This window comes from Bos taurus, chromosome 15 (assembly GCF_002263795.3).
Source record: "Bos taurus isolate L1 Dominette 01449 registration number 42190680 breed Hereford chromosome 15, ARS-UCD2.0, whole genome shotgun sequence".
In the NCBI taxonomy this organism is placed as follows: Eukaryota; Metazoa; Chordata; class Mammalia; order Artiodactyla; family Bovidae; genus Bos; species Bos taurus.
In genome coordinates this window covers 47,352,351-47,371,063 of record NC_037342.1, presented here as the reverse complement: position 1 = coordinate 47,371,063, position 18,713 = coordinate 47,352,351, and the positions used below count along the sequence as shown (strand labels likewise).

Sequence of the window (18,713 nt, the reverse complement as noted above, 5' to 3'; positions counted from 1 at the left end):
AATAGCTCAACTAGAATTTCATCACCTCCACTAGCTTTGTTCATAGTTATGCTTCCTAAGGCCCACTTGACTTCGCATTCCAGGATATCTGACTCTAGGTGAATGATCACACCATCGTGGTTATCTGGGTCATGAAGATCTTTTTTGTATAGCTCTTCTGTGTATTCTTGCCACTTGTTCTTAACATCTTATGCTTCTGTTAGGCCCCTACCATTTCTTTCCTTTATTGTGCACATCTTTGCATGAAATAGTCCCTTGGTGTCTCTAATTTTCTTAAAGAGCTCTCTAGTCTTTTCCATTCTATTGTTTTCCTCTATTTCTTTGCATTGATCACTGAAGAAGGATCAGAGGGTAATGTCACATAATGAGAGTGTAATATCACATATTCAACATAAGAGAATGTACATGTGATTGATCTACAAGAAAGACAAATTATCAACTATGATAAAGAAAATCTTACTTGTCAGCTCATCTCTGATCTTATTTTTTCTGCCTACAGAGCAATTCTGTAACCGGTGTATCATGAACTTCCAACAGACAGTATGTTACTTCTGAATGACACTAGCCTAACTCCAGTCTCATTCATCCTAAATGGCATCCCTGGATTGGAAGAAGTGCATCTGTGGGTCTCCTTCCCTCTGTGTACCATGTATAGCATTGCAATCACAGGGAACTTTGGCCTTATGTATCTCATCTACTCTGAAGAAGCCTTACACAGACCAATGCACATCTTCCTAGCCCTTCTTTCCTTCACAGATGTTCTCATGTGCACCAGCACTCTTCCCAACACTCTCTGCATATTGTGGTTCAATCTCAAGGAGATTGATTTTAAGGCCTGCCTGGCCCAGATGTTCTTTGTGCACACCTTCACAGGGATGGAGTCTGGGGTGCTCATGCTCATGGCCCTGGACCGCTACGTGGCCATCTGCTACCCCTTGCGCTATGCTACTGTTCTCACTAATTCAGTCATTGCCAAGGCTGGGCTCCTTACTTTTCTTAGAGGTGTAATGCTTGTTATCCCTTTCACTTTCCTCACCAAACGCCTGCCATACTGCAGGGGCAATGTCATACTACATACCTACTGTGACCACATGTCTGTGGCCAAGATATCCTGTGGCAATGTTAAGGTCAATGCCATCTATGGTTTGATGGTTGCCCTCTTGATTGGGGGCTTTGACATCCTGTGCATCACAGTCTCCTACACCATGATCCTGCAGGCAGTGGTCAGCCTGTCCTCAGCAGAGGCTCGGCAGAAGGCCTTCAGCACCTGCACTGCACACATCTTTGCCATCGTCATTACCTATGTCCCAGCCTTCTTCACCTTCTTTACACATCGTTTTGGGGGACGCTCCATTCCTCCACACATACATATTATTATGGCTAATCTACTCATGCCTCCTACAATGAATCCTATTGTGTATGGGATAAAAACCAAGCAGATACGAACATGTATTACTAGGTTCTTGCTTAAAGGAAAGGACAATCCTTCTCATAACATTTAATTAGAGACTTCTGAGAAGTTTTCTTAGTCAGCCCGAGGTCAATAGGGACGACATTTTTTAGTCAATGCGGAGTCCTCCAACTGAAAGCAAATATCTGGTCATAGGAAATATTTGTTGTGATTTTTATCTTTAAACTTCTCTTAAAAGGGTACCACTATGTGTATGTAAGCAAAGACCCTTTCTTCTAAAATTTCATGTTCTCTAGAGCCTCTTTTATTCACAGGAGACTTCAAAGTTCAGTTCATGTAATTTTCATAGACTGACATTTTGCTCCTGAATGACAATCCACAAAACTTTGAGTTACAGTGTTGGATCATAAGAATTGGAAGTAAACATTAAAAAATTTAAATCCCTGGCAAATGTTAAGGTGTATTCATCAATGCTTGTGCTTTTATTTACCTCAGCATTCTCCTTCCAACACCACTTGGAGTTTATTCTTATTTTCCAAGTCCTTATCTGATGTTTTCTTTACTAAGTTTGTCAGCTGTGTATCCAGCAATGCATACGTATGTTCACCAGAAAACTTATTAAAGGTGTAAGGTGCAGTGTTTTCAATACCTAGAAGCTATGTCCATTATAATCCAGCTGAATAAGTAAATAATTGTGGTCTGTTCACATAAACTGTCAAGTGAAAGAAACAAAGTCATACATATTTATAATTTTATTTATATAAAGTCCACCAGCAGGCAAAACTCATTTGTGGTGTTAGAAATCAAGATGATATTTAACTTAGAGAACAAGGGTATAGGTAATGATTGGATAGGATATGAGAGGGTGATTCTGAGGTGCTGTCAAGGCTTTAGCTCTTGACCTAAATGGTAATTACAAGGACTTGGTGAATTTTCATGAAGCTGTACACTTATGGTGTATGCTCTTTTTTGCACGCTTATTATGTTTTAATAAAATACTTATTTAAAACAATATGTCTTGATTGTATTCACGCATCTCCCTAAACTGTGAAACATTTTCTTCCTTGCCTCCTATGTTGTCTATGGCTTACTTCTTTTTTCTCTCAGAAGTATGCTAAATTTAGTGCAAATATATGTACTTTTATACAAATTATATCAAACAACATAATTAAGATAATCATAAGAAACAGAAGTCAAAACTTTTATCTTGAACACCCTTTATTTTAACTCATAACCACATCTTCATTTCCATTTTCTTGACTGGGATAGAAGAAGGAAGAGAAGGGGACAGTAGAGGTTAAGACAGTTGGATGGCGTTACCGATTCGATGGACATGAATTTGAGCAATCTTGGGGAGTTGGTGATGGACAGGGAAGCCTGGCGTGATGCAGTTCATGGGGTCGCAAAGAGTTGGACATGACTGAGAGACTGAACTGAACTGACTAGGATAATCTCATATAAATAATTAAAGACATTGACTTGAGTTAACTTATTTAAATTAGTGTGTAAGTCACTGAGAATTTACTTGTCCTTTAAAAAATTATTTTTCTGAGATATAAGTGGCATAAGGCATTGTATAAGTTGAAAATATATGACGTGTATTACTAAAACTCCAGGATTTATTTATCTATTTGTTCCACGTTCATACTCTTACACAACATTGACCCAAATCCCCCATATCCCAAACTCTGGTAACCACCATTCTACTATCAGTTTTCATGAATCTGGCTTTTTCTGCTGTCACATGTAAGTGATACCAAACAGTAATTATCTTTCTGTCTCTGACTAATCTCATGTAGCATAATGCCTTCAAGATTCATCCATCTTGTCACAAGTGACAAGATTTCTTTCTTTCTTATGGCATAAAAATTTTCTGTTGTGAGTATATATATAAATGGAAACAATAAATGAAAAATACCTGTGATCCTGATATATTTTTTATTTTTTTGAATTGATTCTTTTTTTTCTGTTTTTTTTTTTAAATTTTATTTTATTTGTAAACTTTACAATATTGTATTAGTTTTGCCAAATATCGAAATGAATCCGCCACAGGTATACCTGTGTTCCCCATCCTGAACCCTCCTCCCTCCTCCCTCCCCATACCCTCCCTCTGGGTCGTCCCAGTGCACCAGCCCCAAGCATCCAGTATCGTGCATCGAATCTGGACTGGCGACTCGTTTCATACATGATATTATACATGTTTCAATGGTATTCTCCCAAATCTCCCCACCCTCTCTCTCTCCCACAGAGTCCATAAGACTGATCTATACATCAGTGTCTCTTTTGCTGTCTCGTACACAGGGTTATTGTTACCATCTTTCTAAATTCCATATATATGCGTTAGTATACTGTATTGGTGTTTTTCTTTCTGGCTTACTTCACTCTGTTGACTCAAATGTATTCTTTTTAATGGCTGAGTAATACTCCATTGTGTATATGTACCACTGCTTTCTTATCCATTCATCTGCTGATGGACATCTAGGTTGCTTCCATGTCCTGGCTATTATAAACAGTGCTGCAATGAACATTGGGGTACACGTGTCTCTTTCCCTTCTGGTTTCCTCAGTGTGTATGCCCAGCAGAGGGGTTGCTGGGTCATAAGGCAGTTCTATTTCCAGTTTTTTAAGGAATCTCCACACTGTTCTCCATAGTGGCTGTACTAGTTTGCATTCCCACCAACAGTGTAAGAGGGTTCCCTTTTCTCCACACCCTCTCCAGCATTTATTGCTTGTAGACTTTTGGATCGCAGCCATTCTGACTGGCATGAAATGGTACCTCATAGTGGTTTTGATTTGCATTTCTCTGATAATGAGTGATGTTGAGCATCTTTTCATGTGTTTGTTAGCCATCTGTATGTCTTCTTTGGAGAAATGTCTATTTAGTTCTTTGGCCCATTTTTTGATTGGGTCATTTATTTTTCTGGAGTTGAGCTGTAGGAGTTGCTTGTATATTTTTGAGATTAGTTGTTTGTCCGTTGCTTCATTTGCTATTATTTTCTCCCATTCTGAAGGCTGCCTTTTCACCTTGCTAATAGTTTCCTTTGTTGTGCAGAAGCTTTTAAGTTTAATTAGGTCCCATTTGTTTATTTTTGCTTTTATTTCCAATATTCTGGGAAGTTGGTCATAGAGGATCCTGCTGTGATGTATGTCGGAGAGTGTTTTGCCTATGTTCTCCTCTAGGAGTTTTATAATTTCTGGTCTTACATTGGGATCTTTAATCCATTTTGAGTTTATTTTTGTGTATGGTGTCAGAAAGTGGTCTATTTTCATTCTTTTACAAGTGGTTGACCAGTTTTCCCAGCACCACTTATTAAAGAGATTGTCTTTAATCCATTGTATATTCTTGCCTCCTTTGTCAAAAATAAGGTGTCCATATGTGCGTGGATTTATCTCTGGGCTTTCTATTTTGTTCCATTGATCTATATTTCTGTCTTTGTGCCAGTACCATACTGTCTTGATAACTGTGGCTTTGTAATAGAGCCTGAAGTCAGGTAGGTTGATTCCTCCAGTTCCATTCTTCTTTCTCAAGATAGCTTTGGCTATTCGAGGTTTTTTGTATTTCCATACAAATTGTGAAATTGTTTGTTCTAGCTCTGTGAAGAATACCGTTGGTAGCTTGATAGGGATTGCATTGAATCTATAAATTGCTTTGGGTAGTATACTCATTTTCACTATATTGATTCTTCCAATCCATAAACATGGTATATTTCTCCATCTATTAGTGTCCTCTTTGATTTCTTTCACCAGTGTTTTATAGTTTTCTATATATAGGTCTTTAATTTCTTTAGGTAGATATATTCCTAAGTATTTTATTCTTTCCATTGCAATGGTGAATGGAATTGTTTCCTTAATTTCTCTTTCAGTTTTCTCATTATTAGTGTATAGGAATGCAAGGGATTTCTATGTGTTAATTTTATATCCTGCAACTTTACTATAATTATTGATTAGTTCTAGTAATTTCTGGTGGAGACACAAAATCCTAATAGCAATCATTTTCTTACTGTTGGTAGTATGTGCTGTTTAAAAGTGTTTTTATTGCTGCATTTTTCTCTTTTTAAATTGAGTATAATATTTTAGAATTCAGAATAAAAACAACTAAGCACTATATAAAATCACACACATATATATTTTTATTTATTTTTAATTGCCTTAGGTAAGAATTTCCAACTTGTAATCCTAAACGCTGGATATTGGTACCATAGGAATTACTTTCTGGACTTCTCTCATTCTGGAACCAGCTGGTTGGGGTTTATTTTTTCCAAATATCTGAAGCTTTGTATCATGCCCTCCCTTAGGGCTCTATAGTCTTTGGGGATTTAAGCCCTGTTTCACATTGAGACTTGGGAGTCCTAAGGATGTGAGATTAAACCTGTTTCCCGTGAGAAGTCTGCTAGACTAAGCACTTCAGATCTGTGGGTTATAAGGTGAAACCAGGGTGCTACCATCATGTACATTCCTGAGCCCTCTCCCTGGCATGAGCGCCTTTCACATTCCTTTTAGTCTGGATCTACTGTGTGGGTAAGGTAATGCCTTTCAGATTCTAGGCTTATGACAAAACATTGTCTTGTTTCATTCTACTGTGTCATCACAGGCATAGAGGGCTTTGCCCTACAGAGTAGGTTATTTGGTTATTTCTTGGTGAAGGAAAATTTAGGAAGAACATAATCCACCTTCAAAGGAGAGATAGTATTAACAAGGAATGTGTGCTCTTTTGTGGGCAGGAGTAAGACTGTTGCTGCTAAGTCGCTTCAGTCGTGTCTGACTCTGTGTGACCCCATAGACGGCAGCCCACCAAGCTCCCCAGTCCCTGGGATTCTCCAGGCAAGAATGCTGGAGTGGGTCACCATTTCCTTCTCCAATGCATGAAAGTGAAAAGTGAAAGTGAAGTCGCTCAGTCGTGTCCGACTCTTAGCGACCCCATGGACTGCAGCCTACGAGGCTCCTCTGTACATGGGATTTTCCAGGCAAGAGTACTAGAGTGGGTTGCCATTTCCTTCTCTCTCAAAACCTTTAGAGTATAGAGGTAATTCTTTATTTTTTTAATATTCACATTTATAAAGTATGGCATAATGGCAGAGACAGAGAATTAGACACTAATAAGTTTAAGATGACTTATATCAGGAAAGATAAATAGGTACATACCTTTCCCTTGAAGTCACTAGCTCAAGCTTCCCCATCACCTTTCCTTTCTTCAGTTCAGTCATACAACTTGCAGTCATCCAATCGCTTCAGTTGTGTCTGACTCTGTGCGACCCCATAGACGGCAGCCCACCAGGCTCCCCCGTCCCTGGGATTCTCCAGGCAAGAACACTGGAGTGGGTTGCCATTTCCTTCTCCAATGCATGAAAGTGAAAAGTGAAACTGCTCAGTCGTGTCTGACTCTTAGCGACCCCATGGACTGCAGCCCACCAGGCTCCTCTGTCCATGGGACTCTCCAGGCAAGAGTACTGGAGTAGGGTGCCATTGCCTTCTCCAATCTGATTTCAATTTGCTTATTTTTTAAAATCCAGGTACTATCTTCATTCATGGGTAACATAGCACACAGGTCAGTAAAGGTATATAATAAACATGAAAGACCTTCTGGTACAGGTCTGCAAGTTATCATCATCTTGATAAAAGGGGGAAAATGTGAGGGTAGCAGAGAGAAAGAAGGTGACTTTCAAGTAAAGAGTCTGTTTTGAATAAAGAAAGAAGGAGCTGTACTTCATCAGCATTTAGTATAGAGAGCACAAAATTTCTGTATCTTTTTGGCAAATTTTAAACATATTGTATCTCAGTTAGATAGAGTGGCTATCATTGCACTCATTCAGTTCAGTTCATTTCAGTCACTCAGTCGTGTCCGACTCTTTGTGACCCCATGAATCGCAGCACGCCAGGCCTCCCTGTCTATCACCAACTCCCGGAGTTCACTCAGACTCACACTCATTAAAGGAATCTAATTGAATTCAAAGATGAATTTAAATAATAAATAAGTAAATATATTTAAATGGGTAACTAGCACTGCTGCTTCTTGTTTCTGTAGACGTAGATAAATACTTGAGCTGGTATGCAAACTGGCTGTTTATGCACAAGGTAAACCTAAAATAGCCCGAGGAGGCACAGAAGACCCTTATGCTAAATGCTGAAGGTGCGTTGCCTAGCACTTGGTGGATGCTTAATGAAATTTCTAAAAAATTTAACAAATGGAAGTGCTTAATTTAGATTCCATACACTTGAAATATTCAGTGTCAATGATAGCATTGTGTATCACTAAAAAAGTAAATTTGATATTTCAAGAAAAACATTTAGAATAACAATAACAAAGAGTGAAACTATCTCAGAGAACTTAGAACTTTCTTTTCAGGATTCAGCATTTTCTCTCACATTCCTCTCCAAAGGATCATGGAAAGGATTCTTCATATGCCTGACAGAATTTTAGTCTGTGTCTCAGAATCTAAATTCCTAAAAATCGCTGTCCTGGGCCATCTCTAGAGAAACAGCATAAAGGTTTTTTAAAAACTGAGAAGCATGCTTTCTTAGGGCCTAAGCAGTTCCTGATTCATTCTGATTTTGAGGGGATGGATGCTGAAGTCAAACAATAATCTAAATATGCCTGTTTTCCATTATAAACAGCCACAGGCAGCAATGGGTGCTGCATACTATTTTCAACAAATAATGGCTGCCTAGTGCGGGATGAGGGAACAGGAGAAGAAGCAGCAATAACATTAGTCCCTGTACTTCCCATCAGGTCCTGCAGGCTTAGACTCTGGATCAGGTAATGGCATGTATTATCATCAAGGAGGGAACGTGAGGTGGTATTGTATAGCACAGCACAATGTGGGATGCTTTTTGTAGTACTGTGTGCTGCCTTGCCTCTTTCATTGAAAAAAGCTCAGTGCAAGATCAAAAATACACTTTGAGGTGGATCTCTCTTCCTGTGATTTAGTCATTGTACTTCCAATACTTTTCTCTATTCTGTCTCCTTAATACTTCCCTAGAATCACAGGCAAAAATAAGGAAGTGGGAGAGATTCCGGGTAAGTCTGAATAGTATTTGTAACCAATTTACCTTTACCTTTGAAAGAGAAAGTATGGATAATCCCACAACACAGTCCTCTTGTTCTTTGCATAGAAGATGACTGGGAAACTGGGCAAGGAGAAATTTTAAGAAGCAGGAGATGTAAAGATCCCTATTTGAAACACGGAGGCTCATATTCCTCCAGAGAAAACAAGCCAGTAAACAAACACAAAACAAATAAATGAGATTGATCCACAGCTTGTTAGCTTTTGTAAAGGATTTGGTTTAGTGAAACAGATGTGAAGTCTGAGATAGAAAAACCTAGATTTCACTTTGAATTAATCACTATTATCTTTCAGTTCAGTTCAGTTGCTCAGTCGTGTCCGACTCTTTTCGACCCCATGGACTGCAGCATGCCAGGTCTCCCTGTCCATCACCAACTCGCGGAGTTCACCCAAACTCATGTCCATTGAGTCAGTGATGCCATCCAATCATCCCATCCTCTGTTGTCCCCTTCATCTCCTGCCTTCAATCTTTCCCAGCATCAGGGTCTTTTCAAATGAGTCAGTTCTTCGCATGAGGTGGCCAAAGTAATGGAGTTTCAGCTTCAGCATCAGTCCTTCCAATGAACACTCAGGACTGATCTCCTTTAGGATGGACTGGTTGGATCCCCTTGCAGTCCACAGGACTCTCAAGAGTCTTCTCCAACACCACAGTTCAAAAGCATAAATTCTTTCGTGCTCAGCTTTCTTTATAGTCCAACTCTTGCATCCATACACGACTACTGGAAAAACCATAACCTTGACTAGATGGACCTTTGTCGGCAAAGTAATGTCTCTGCTTTTTAATATGCTGTCTAGGTTGGTCATAACTTTCCTTCCAGGGAGTAAGCATCTTCTAATTTCATGGCTGAAGTCACCATCTGCAGTGATTTTGGAGCCCCTCAAAATATAGTCAGCCACTGTTGCCACTGTTTCCCCATCTATTTGCCATGATGTGATGGGACCAGATGTCATGGTCTTAGTTTTCTGAACGTTGAGCTTTAAGCCAACTTTTCCACTCTCCTCTTTCACTTTCATCAACAGGCCCCTTAGTTCTCTTCACTTTCTGCCATAAGGGTGGTATCATCTGCGTATCTGAGGTTATTGATATTTCTCCCAGCAATCTTAATTCCAGCTTGTGCTTCATCCAGACCAGCATTTCTCATGAGGCAAGCAAATAAAACATCCTGGCTCTGTCCCTGGGTCAGGGAACTTAATGACAGTAACTTACCCTGGACTCTGGGATGCCTGTCCTTTTTGAAGGAAGTGACATTCTGTCTCAGTATTCAAAGAAAATATATCAAGAAAGCTATATGGTGGATAGGTTTTCAAATAAGGGAAATAAATTGAACAAAGTCAACATAGGCTAGAGGTATATGCTGTAGCTGAAATGTGCAAGTGGTCACCAAAGTCTAAGCATGAAATGCTAAGTTATGGGATACTGTGATCATATAATACATCATCCAAATGAGGATACTCTTGGGTGCTTAAGGAATGGAAAGAAATAACACGGGAAAGAGAAGATAAAAACTAAAGTTTACTTTATATAATGATATGCCAAGAAATTTGAGCTCTATATTCAAATTGATAAGGAGATTTTGAAGATTACCAAGTAGGATTAAAATGTCTTCAAAAGTATCTATAGAACATATTTGCTTTGAAAAATACAAAAGGTTATGCAAATAAATGAGTGGATGTAGCTGGTGGTCTTTAAAAGACAGCTAAGAGTGGTAATAGGAAGGAAGGACTGATATTAAATTTATTTCTGGTTTAAAAATACAGCTTTTCCCCTGACTAAGGATAGAATACAGATAATATTTGTGCTGAGATGACCTGGACAAAGTAAGAACTAAGAGACTTTGAGTTATAAGGAAATATATATATCCAAGATAAGCTAGAGGCACACCTGAGAAGGTCACAAAGATGTTGGTAGATCGTGTGTTAGACATCATTATCTAAAAAGCAGAACTCAGTAATGGAGCTTATTTTGCCATGGGATAGAGGCTGAAATGATTTAGTCTTGGATATGAAGAATGTAAACTGTCTGTGGAAATTTAAGATAGAAATATCTAGTGTGCATTTAGAAGGGATACTCATGAATTGTGACATAGATTGCTTATACATTACTTGTCTGAAAATTATCTTTATGTTGGTTACACCTGAGGTTATGAATCTAGTTTTGCTTGATATTCAACATTATTCTGGAGAAGGCAATTGTAACACACTCCAGTACTCTTGCCTGGACAATCTCATGAATGGAGGAGCCTGGTAGGCTGCAGTCCATGGAGTCTGTGAGAGTCGGATGCGACTGAGCAACTTCACTTTTCACTTTCATGCATTGGAGAAGGAAATAACAACCCACTCCAGTGTTCTTGCCTGGAGAATCCCAGGGATGGGAGAGCCTGATAGGCTGCTGTCTATGGGGTTGCACAGAGTTGGACACTACTGAAGCGACTTAGCAGCAGCAGCAGCAACATTATTCAATCTTTCTCTACCTCAGTATCTTCTTTTATTTGGTGACAAAACAAAAACTACAATTTTGCAATTGTGGCTCTAAAATTACATTTAAATTGTTTACAAAACTTTAAAAATATTCTTTAATATTTTTTTATTCAAAAGACTGTGCATTTTAATAATCACTATTATTCAAAATTGTTGGTACTGTTATAAATATAATTTTATGCCAAACAGAAGTCTACATTCTCAAGGATGATCTAAACTAAATTTATATATATATTTTTGTTTCTTCTCCTAGGGTACAAACTTATGGATGGAAAAAATAGAGTCTCTTTATTGAATTAGTTATGCTGGTTTCCAACAATTCATGTGTGCCCCCCAAATATTTTATTCTTAATGGCATTCCTGGTCTGGAAAGAGTACATGTATGGATCTCCCTCCCATTCTGCACAATGTATATCATCTCCCTTCTGGGAAACCTTGGCCTTGTGTATCTCATTCATCATGAGGAGTCCTTGCATCATCCAATGTATTTTTTTCTGGCAATGCTCTCCCTCGTTGATCTCTTTACCTGTACCACTACCCTACCCAATGCACTCTGCATCTTCTGGTTCAATCTCAAGGAAATTAACTTCAATGCTTGTTTAGTCCAGATGTTCTTTGTCCATGGGTTCACAGGTGTGGAGTCTGGAGTGCTCATGCTCATGGCTCTGGACCGCTATGTGGCCATTTGCTACCCACTGCGCTATGCTACCATACTCACTAACCCTATCATTGCCAAAGCTGGACTTGTCACCTTCCTGAGGGGTGCATTGCTGATGATTCCTTTTCCATTCTTGGTTAAGCGTTTGCCCTTCTGCCAAAGCAATATTATCTCCCATACATATTGTGACCACATGTCAGTGGTGAAGTTATCCTGCGCCAGTATCAAGGTCAATGTCATCTATGGTCTGGTGGTTGCCCTCCTGATCGGAGTGTTTGATATCAGCTGCATATCTGTATCGTACACTATGATCCTTCGGGCGGTGGTCAGTCTCTCCTCAGCAGACGCTCGGCAGAAAGCCTTCAGCACCTGCACTGCCCATATATCTGCCATTATTGTCACTTATGTTCCAGCATTGTTCACTTTATTTACTCACCGTTTTGGAGGACACTCTATTCCCTCTTCTCTTCACATCATTGTGGCTAATCTTTATCTTCTTCTTCCCCCAACTCTCAACCCCATTGTTTACGGGATAAAGACAAAACAGATTCGAGACAATGTCATAAAGCTCTTGCAGGGTGAGAAAGGTGCAAGTACTCAGGACAAGTGAAATGAGATAGAATAAAGATGAATGAAAAACAACAAAGAAGAAACTCATGTGTGATATTGTGTCTTTTCTATGAACTGTTTTATGCAACTACAGTGGGAAAAGTTACAGATAATTCTGGATTTATATTCCAGTGACTCCCCATATTTTTTTCCTCTATCACTAGTTTGAACCAAGTCATTGATATTGGTTTCTCACACCTTTCATCTTAATGTATTCATGTAGGATATTTTCTTAACCTTTTGAGAGTTAAGTGTCTTGTCTGTGATTATAATCTTCCTTTGCTGTTCAATTGTTAAGTCATGGCCAACTGTCTTGCAACCCCATGGACTGTAGCCTGCCAGACTCTTCTGTCCATGGGATTTCCCAGGCAAGCATACTGGAGTGGGTTGCCATTTCCTTCTCTATGTAATCGTCCTTATGGATAAGAAATTAAATAGCTTTTCAGGGCATTTTCCAGCCTAGGCATCATTGAAGTTAATTTAGTTTAAGAATTACACTGATAATATACAGGCAAAATGGCAGTCACTGATTTTTTCAAAAATGGTACTTAGTAAACATCATATTGTAACAATCACCCAGGACTGATCTTCTTTAGAATGGACTGGTTGGATCTCCTTGCAGTCTAAGGGACTCTCAAGAGTCTTCTAGTGCAATTTGAGATTTTTCATTTCTATTTGTTATCACCTGGTATAACTGGCTTTTAAAAAAATTGATCCAGTTTTCAATATGAAAACTGGACCATATTGTAAAAAAAAAAACCATACAGACCAATTTGCTGAAGAAATAAATATGCAATCTATAGCTTAGCTTTTATTTTTATTTTATTTTATTTTTAAATTTAATTTAATTTTATTTATTTATTTTTTTTCTAATTTTATTTTATTTTTAAACTTTACATAATTGTATTAGTTTTGCCAAATATCAAAATGAATCCGCCACAGGTATACATGTGTTCCCCATCCCGAACCCTCCTCCCTCCTCCCTCCCCATACCATCCCTCTGGGCCGTCCCAGTGCACCAGCCCCAAGCATCCAGCATCGTGCATCGAACCTGGACTGGCAACTCGTTTCCTACATGATATTTTACATGTTTCAATGCCACTCTCCCAAATCTTCCCACCCTCTCCCTCTCCCACAGAGTCCATAAGACTGTTCCATACATCAGTGTCTCTTTTGCTGTCTTTTTGTATTGCTTTTGCCATGTATCAAAATGAATCCACGACAGGTATACATGTGTTCCCCATCCTGAACCCTCCTCCCTCCTCCCTCCTCATACCATCCCTCTGGGTTGTCCCAGTGCACCAGCCTCAAGCATCCAGTATCATGCATCAAACCTGGACTGGCGACTCATTTCATATATGATATTATACGTGTTTCATTGCCATTCTCCAAAATCATCCCACCCTCTCCCTCTCCCACAGAGTCCAAAAGACTGTTCTATACATCTGTGTCTCTTTTGCTGTCTCGGATACAGGGTTATTGTTAGCATCTTTCTAAATTCCATATATATGCGTTAGTATACTATATTGGTGTTTTTCTTTCTGGCTTACTTCACTCTGTATAATAGGCTCCATTTTCATCTACCTCATTAGAACTGGTTCAAATGTATTCTTTTTAATGGCTGAGTAATACTCCATTGTGTATATGTACCACTGCTTTCTTATCCATTCATCTGCTGATGGACATCTAGGTTGCTTCCATGTCCTGGCTATTATAAACAGTGCTGTGATGAACACTGGGGTACACGTGTCTCTTTCAATTCTGGTTTCCTCAGTGTGTATGCCCAGCAGTGGGATTGCTGGATCATAAGGCAGTTCTATTTCCAGTTTTTTAAGGAATCTCCACACTGTTCTCCATAGTGGCTGTACTAGTTTGCATTCCCACCAACAGTGTAAGAGGGTTCCCTTTTCTCCACACCCTCTCCAGCATTTATTGCTTGTAGATTTTGGATCGCAGCAATTATATGCCAATAAAATGGACAACGTGGAAGAAATGGACAAATTCTTAGAAAAGTACAACTTTCCAAAACTGGACCAGGAAGAAGTAGAAAATCTTAACAGACCCATCACAAGCACGAAAATTGAAACTGTAATCAGAAATCTCCAGCAAACAAAAGCCCAGGTCAGGACGGCTTCACAGCTGAATTCTACCAAAAATTTAGAGAAGAGCTAACACCTATCCTACTCAAACTCTTCCAGAAAATTGCAGAGGAAGGTAAACTTCCAAACTCATTCTATGAGGCCACCATCACCCTAATACCAAAACCTAACAAAGATGCCACAAAAAAAGAAAACTACAGGCCAATATCACTGATGAACATAGATGCAAAAATCCTTAACAAAATTCTAGCAATCAGAATCCAACAACGCATTAAAAAGATCATACACCATGACCAAATGGGCTTTATCCCAGGGATGCAAGGATTCTTCAATATCCACAAATCAATGTAATACACCATGTTAACAAATTGAAAAATAAAAACCATATGATTATCTCAATAGATGCAGAGAAAGCCTTTGACAAAATTCAACATCCATTTATGATAAAAACTCTCCAGAAAGCAGGAATAGAAGGAACATACCTCAACGTAATAAAAGCTATATATGACAAACCCACAACAAACATTATCCTCAATGGTGAAAAATTGAAAGCATTTCCTCTAAAGTCAGGAACAAGGCAAGGGTGCCCACTTTCACCATTACTATTCAACATAGTTTTGGAAGTTTTGGCCACAGCAATCAGAGCAGAGAAAGAAAGAAAAGGAATCCAAATTGGGAAAAAAGAAGTAAAACTCTCACTGTTTGCAGATGACATGATTCTCTACATAGAAAACCCTAAAGACTCCACCAGAAAATTACTAGAACTAATGATGCTTACTCCTTGGAAGGAAAGTTATGACCAACCTAGATGGCATATTCAAAAGCAGAGACCTTACTTTGCCAACAAAGGTCCATCTAGTCAAGGCTATGGTTTTTCCAGTAGTCATGTATGGATGTGAGAGTTGGACTGTGAAGAAGGCTGAGCGCTGAAGAATTGATGCTTTTGAACTGTGGTGTAGAAGACTCTTGAGTCCCTTGGACTGCAAGGAGATCCAACCAGTCCATTCTGAAGGAGATCAGCCCTGGGATTTCTTTGGAGGGAATGATGCTGAAGCTGAAACTCTAGTACTTTGGCCACCTCATGCGAAGAGTTGATTCATTGGAAAAGACTCTGATGCTGGGAGGGATTGAGGGCAGGAGGAGTAGGGGACGACACAGGATGAGATGGCTGGATGGCATCACTGACTCGATGGACTTGAGTCTGAGTGAACTCCGGGAGTTGGTGATGGACAGAGAGGCCTGACGTGCTGCGATTCATGGGGTCACAAACAGTCAGACACGACTGAGCGACTGAACTGAACTGAACTGAAACAATAAATATAGTAAAGTTGCAGGATATAAAATTAACACACTGAAATCCCTTGCATTCCTATACACTAATAATGAGAAAATAGAAAGAGAAATTAAGGAAACAATTCCATTCACCATTGCAATGAAAAGAATAAAATACTTAGGAATATATCTACCTAAAGAAACTAAAGACCTATGTATAGAAAACTATAGCTTAGCTTTAAAAACAATACAGGCAATATACATCTCAAAACAGCTATGTTGTTTCAGAATACGGATTTATTTTTCCTTTACTGATATTGAGGCTTTTTCTCTATTAAATAAAATGGCTTATCTATAATGCCAATGAAAACTACATAAGTAATGCTCACAAGTACCAATTTTATAAAAACATCTTGGATATAACCTCTCCACTGTAATTCCCAATTCAACAATTTATTTTTCTTGGTTCACCGATAATCAATCATCTACCTTGCTTCTCCCCTTCTACCTTAGGAGTTTTTAATACAACATGCATTGAGGTATTGAGAACCTCAAGACCATTTGGGAATTTGTGTGATGTCACAACAATTTTCATAGAAATATTAAGGCATTTTTTGCATTTTTTCAGTTTCATTCTCTTACTAATGTACAAAGGGATTTTCTAGAGTCCATATGATGTGAGATTATCACTGAAAAGTTAAGTATGTCGACATTTGGAAGATCTGCATAGCACAGTGAGCCAATATTTCCAAATGACAAATTTTGATCCCAACCAGGGGATTGAATCCACATCTTCTGCGTTGGTAGGCAGATTCTTTACTGCTTAGGAATCAAGGAAGCCTTATCTCTTAATTTATTTGTGCTCTATTCATAAGAATTCAGCTCTTAAATATGAGATAAAAATCCTATTTATGTCCTTCATCTTTTCTTTTCATAGTTCTAGTGCTTATCATTAAAACTGATTTTATTGTTACATGAGAACTTTAGGCTCCATTTGCAATTCATTTGAAAAATTCTCAATGATCCAAGCTTATACCAAATATTGTAGTATTGACCATAATTACATTAGACTTTTTCCAAAGTGAATTTTAAATGATTTTGATACATGAGAGTTTAAGATTTGTGGAAACTGGGCTCATATTATTCTGTGGGAGACTTATATTAACACAAGAACATGGTCACTTATTTATAAGTACAGTTATCATACTACATATTGCCTATTCCCATTTCTAAACTATAAAAAATGCTTCTTCCTCACTAGTCAGTTCTCAATTTTACACCTCATTTCTTTTCCTAATATGATGGTTTGTTTCTCCAAGTAGATTTTCTTATCTAAAATGGATAAATGCAGTCACAAGTAAATGCCTCTAGAAATGAAGCAAGTATATTAGATTCTTATCCTGAGAACAATGGGAAGGTAGGTGAAAAACAACCACTGTGATCATGAAGAACTATTTTCTTGTGTTTCCCCCACTTCTTCTAGTTACAGGGGTTGATTCATACCTGACATCCACCATGAAAGAACCAAAGGATCCTATTTGCTTTTAGAAAAATCACTACATAGTCATTATGGGAAGTCAAACCGAATTGCAGTCTGAGAAATGGGCAAAAACATTTTCAGAAAATTTAGTCTTTTACAGCACTTCTGCCTTTAAATGTGGAGTGGAATCAAGCCAGGGTTTCTGAGGATACAATAATGAATTCATGTACACTCAAAGTCTATCTCTGCTTTATCCTAGCACAACAAACAACAGCAAATACCCTACTCTTAATCCCATGTTCATATGTCCTTTGATATCTTAGTTTCTGGATAGCAAAGTAGCTGAATGCAATTGGGTCAAGGTGTTTAGGACATCAGTAAAAAAAAAAAAAAAAAAGCACTATTCCATAATATCTGTACATTAGTGTCCTCAACTTTTAAATCCCTTGATATTTGTACTATTGAATTGAATATTTAGAGATTAGGATGAGTGTTATATATCCCAGAGGATAAGTGCAAAACACTCGAGATGCAAGTACTGGTATGGGAATTAAGCTAATTTAATTAGAGAAGAAAAGTGTGGAAATTTTCCATTCTTACTATAAAGTGATACACAAGTAAGAGCATTTTTTTTTCTTCTGCATGTTTCTATATTTGTGTGCTTTTGTCTGAGATATATAAATACAGAAATGAAAATTATCAGAATTTAATGAACATTAGAAATTTTAATATGTATTTTTTACTTCTTTTTGTGTCATATCTCTAAGCACACAAGTTGAAAACATTTACAATGCTTCTGAAAATTTCAATCACTCACATGTACATTCTTTTATGTGTTCCTTTGTATATTTATCTTACTTTCAAGTGAGGATAATAATAAATATTATGACACTCTAGAACTTCTTCAAAATTTCAGACTTACTCTGCTTAGATATTAAGTTAGGGAAATTTAGATTACCAAGTTTGAGATAATAATGATGATGGTGTTAATGTCAAAAATAATAATAAAGCACATCTGATTCTAATTTTATATTCTTTAATTAGACAATAAAAGTAGTAGGTCTAAATGTTTATGAATTAAAAGAATAAAAAAAGATTTCAGAATTAGATAAATCTAAACCTTAAATTCTGTAATGTAAAGAATCCCGGTGCCAATGCAGGAGACGTGAGTTCGATCCCTGGGTAGGGAAGATCCCCTGAATGCAGAAATGCAACTAACTCCACTTTTCTTGCCTGGAAAATTCCATGGACAGAGGAGCCTGACAGGGGATCAGAAGGAGTTGGAAATGACAGAGCATGCATGCACACATACCACATCTTCTTTATCCATTCATCTGTTGATGTATGCTTGTGTTGCTTCCATGTCTTGGCTATTGTAAATAGTGCTACTATTAAAAGTGGGGGGCATGTGCTTATACATTTTTAGTATATATTTTTACATACGATTTTGAAAAGAATGCTTGAAAAATATCATATTAAAACATAATTATGGCATTTTCAATTGACTTTATAGAATAAGTAAATTTAAAACAGGATTATTCATCAGTATTATAATTGAATAAAAGGGTGATTTTGTTTTACATAATATATTTAATATTTTTTTATTCTTGGACATATATGTTCCTTTCAGTTCAGTTCATCCCTCA

General features: G+C 37.9%; 2 protein-coding genes across 2 annotated transcripts; both read left to right on the top strand.

Annotated features, from left to right (window-relative positions):
* Nucleotides 1-542: 542 nt before the first annotated feature.
* Nucleotides 543-1,502, top strand: OR52N1C (olfactory receptor family 52 subfamily N member 1C). Its single transcript, NM_001390764.1, has one exon. The coding sequence runs from the start codon at nucleotides 543-545 to the stop codon at nucleotides 1,500-1,502; it is 960 nt and encodes a 319-aa protein (NP_001377693.1).
* Nucleotides 1,503-11,251: 9,749 nt separating this feature from the next.
* On the top strand, nucleotides 11,252-12,217 carry OR52N5B (olfactory receptor family 52 subfamily N member 5B). The gene has a single exon (NM_001390559.1). The coding sequence runs from the start codon at nucleotides 11,252-11,254 to the stop codon at nucleotides 12,215-12,217; it is 966 nt and encodes a 321-aa protein (NP_001377488.1).
* The last annotated feature ends 6,496 nt before the right edge of the window (nucleotides 12,218-18,713 follow it).

Excerpts from the sequence above, each read along its gene's own strand:
- OR52N1C (NM_001390764.1), top strand. The coding sequence starts at position 543 with ATGTTACTTCTGAATGACACTAGCCTAACTCCAGTCTCATTCATCCTA.
- OR52N5B (NM_001390559.1), top strand. The coding sequence starts at position 11,252 with ATGCTGGTTTCCAACAATTCATGTGTGCCCCCCAAATATTTTATTCTT.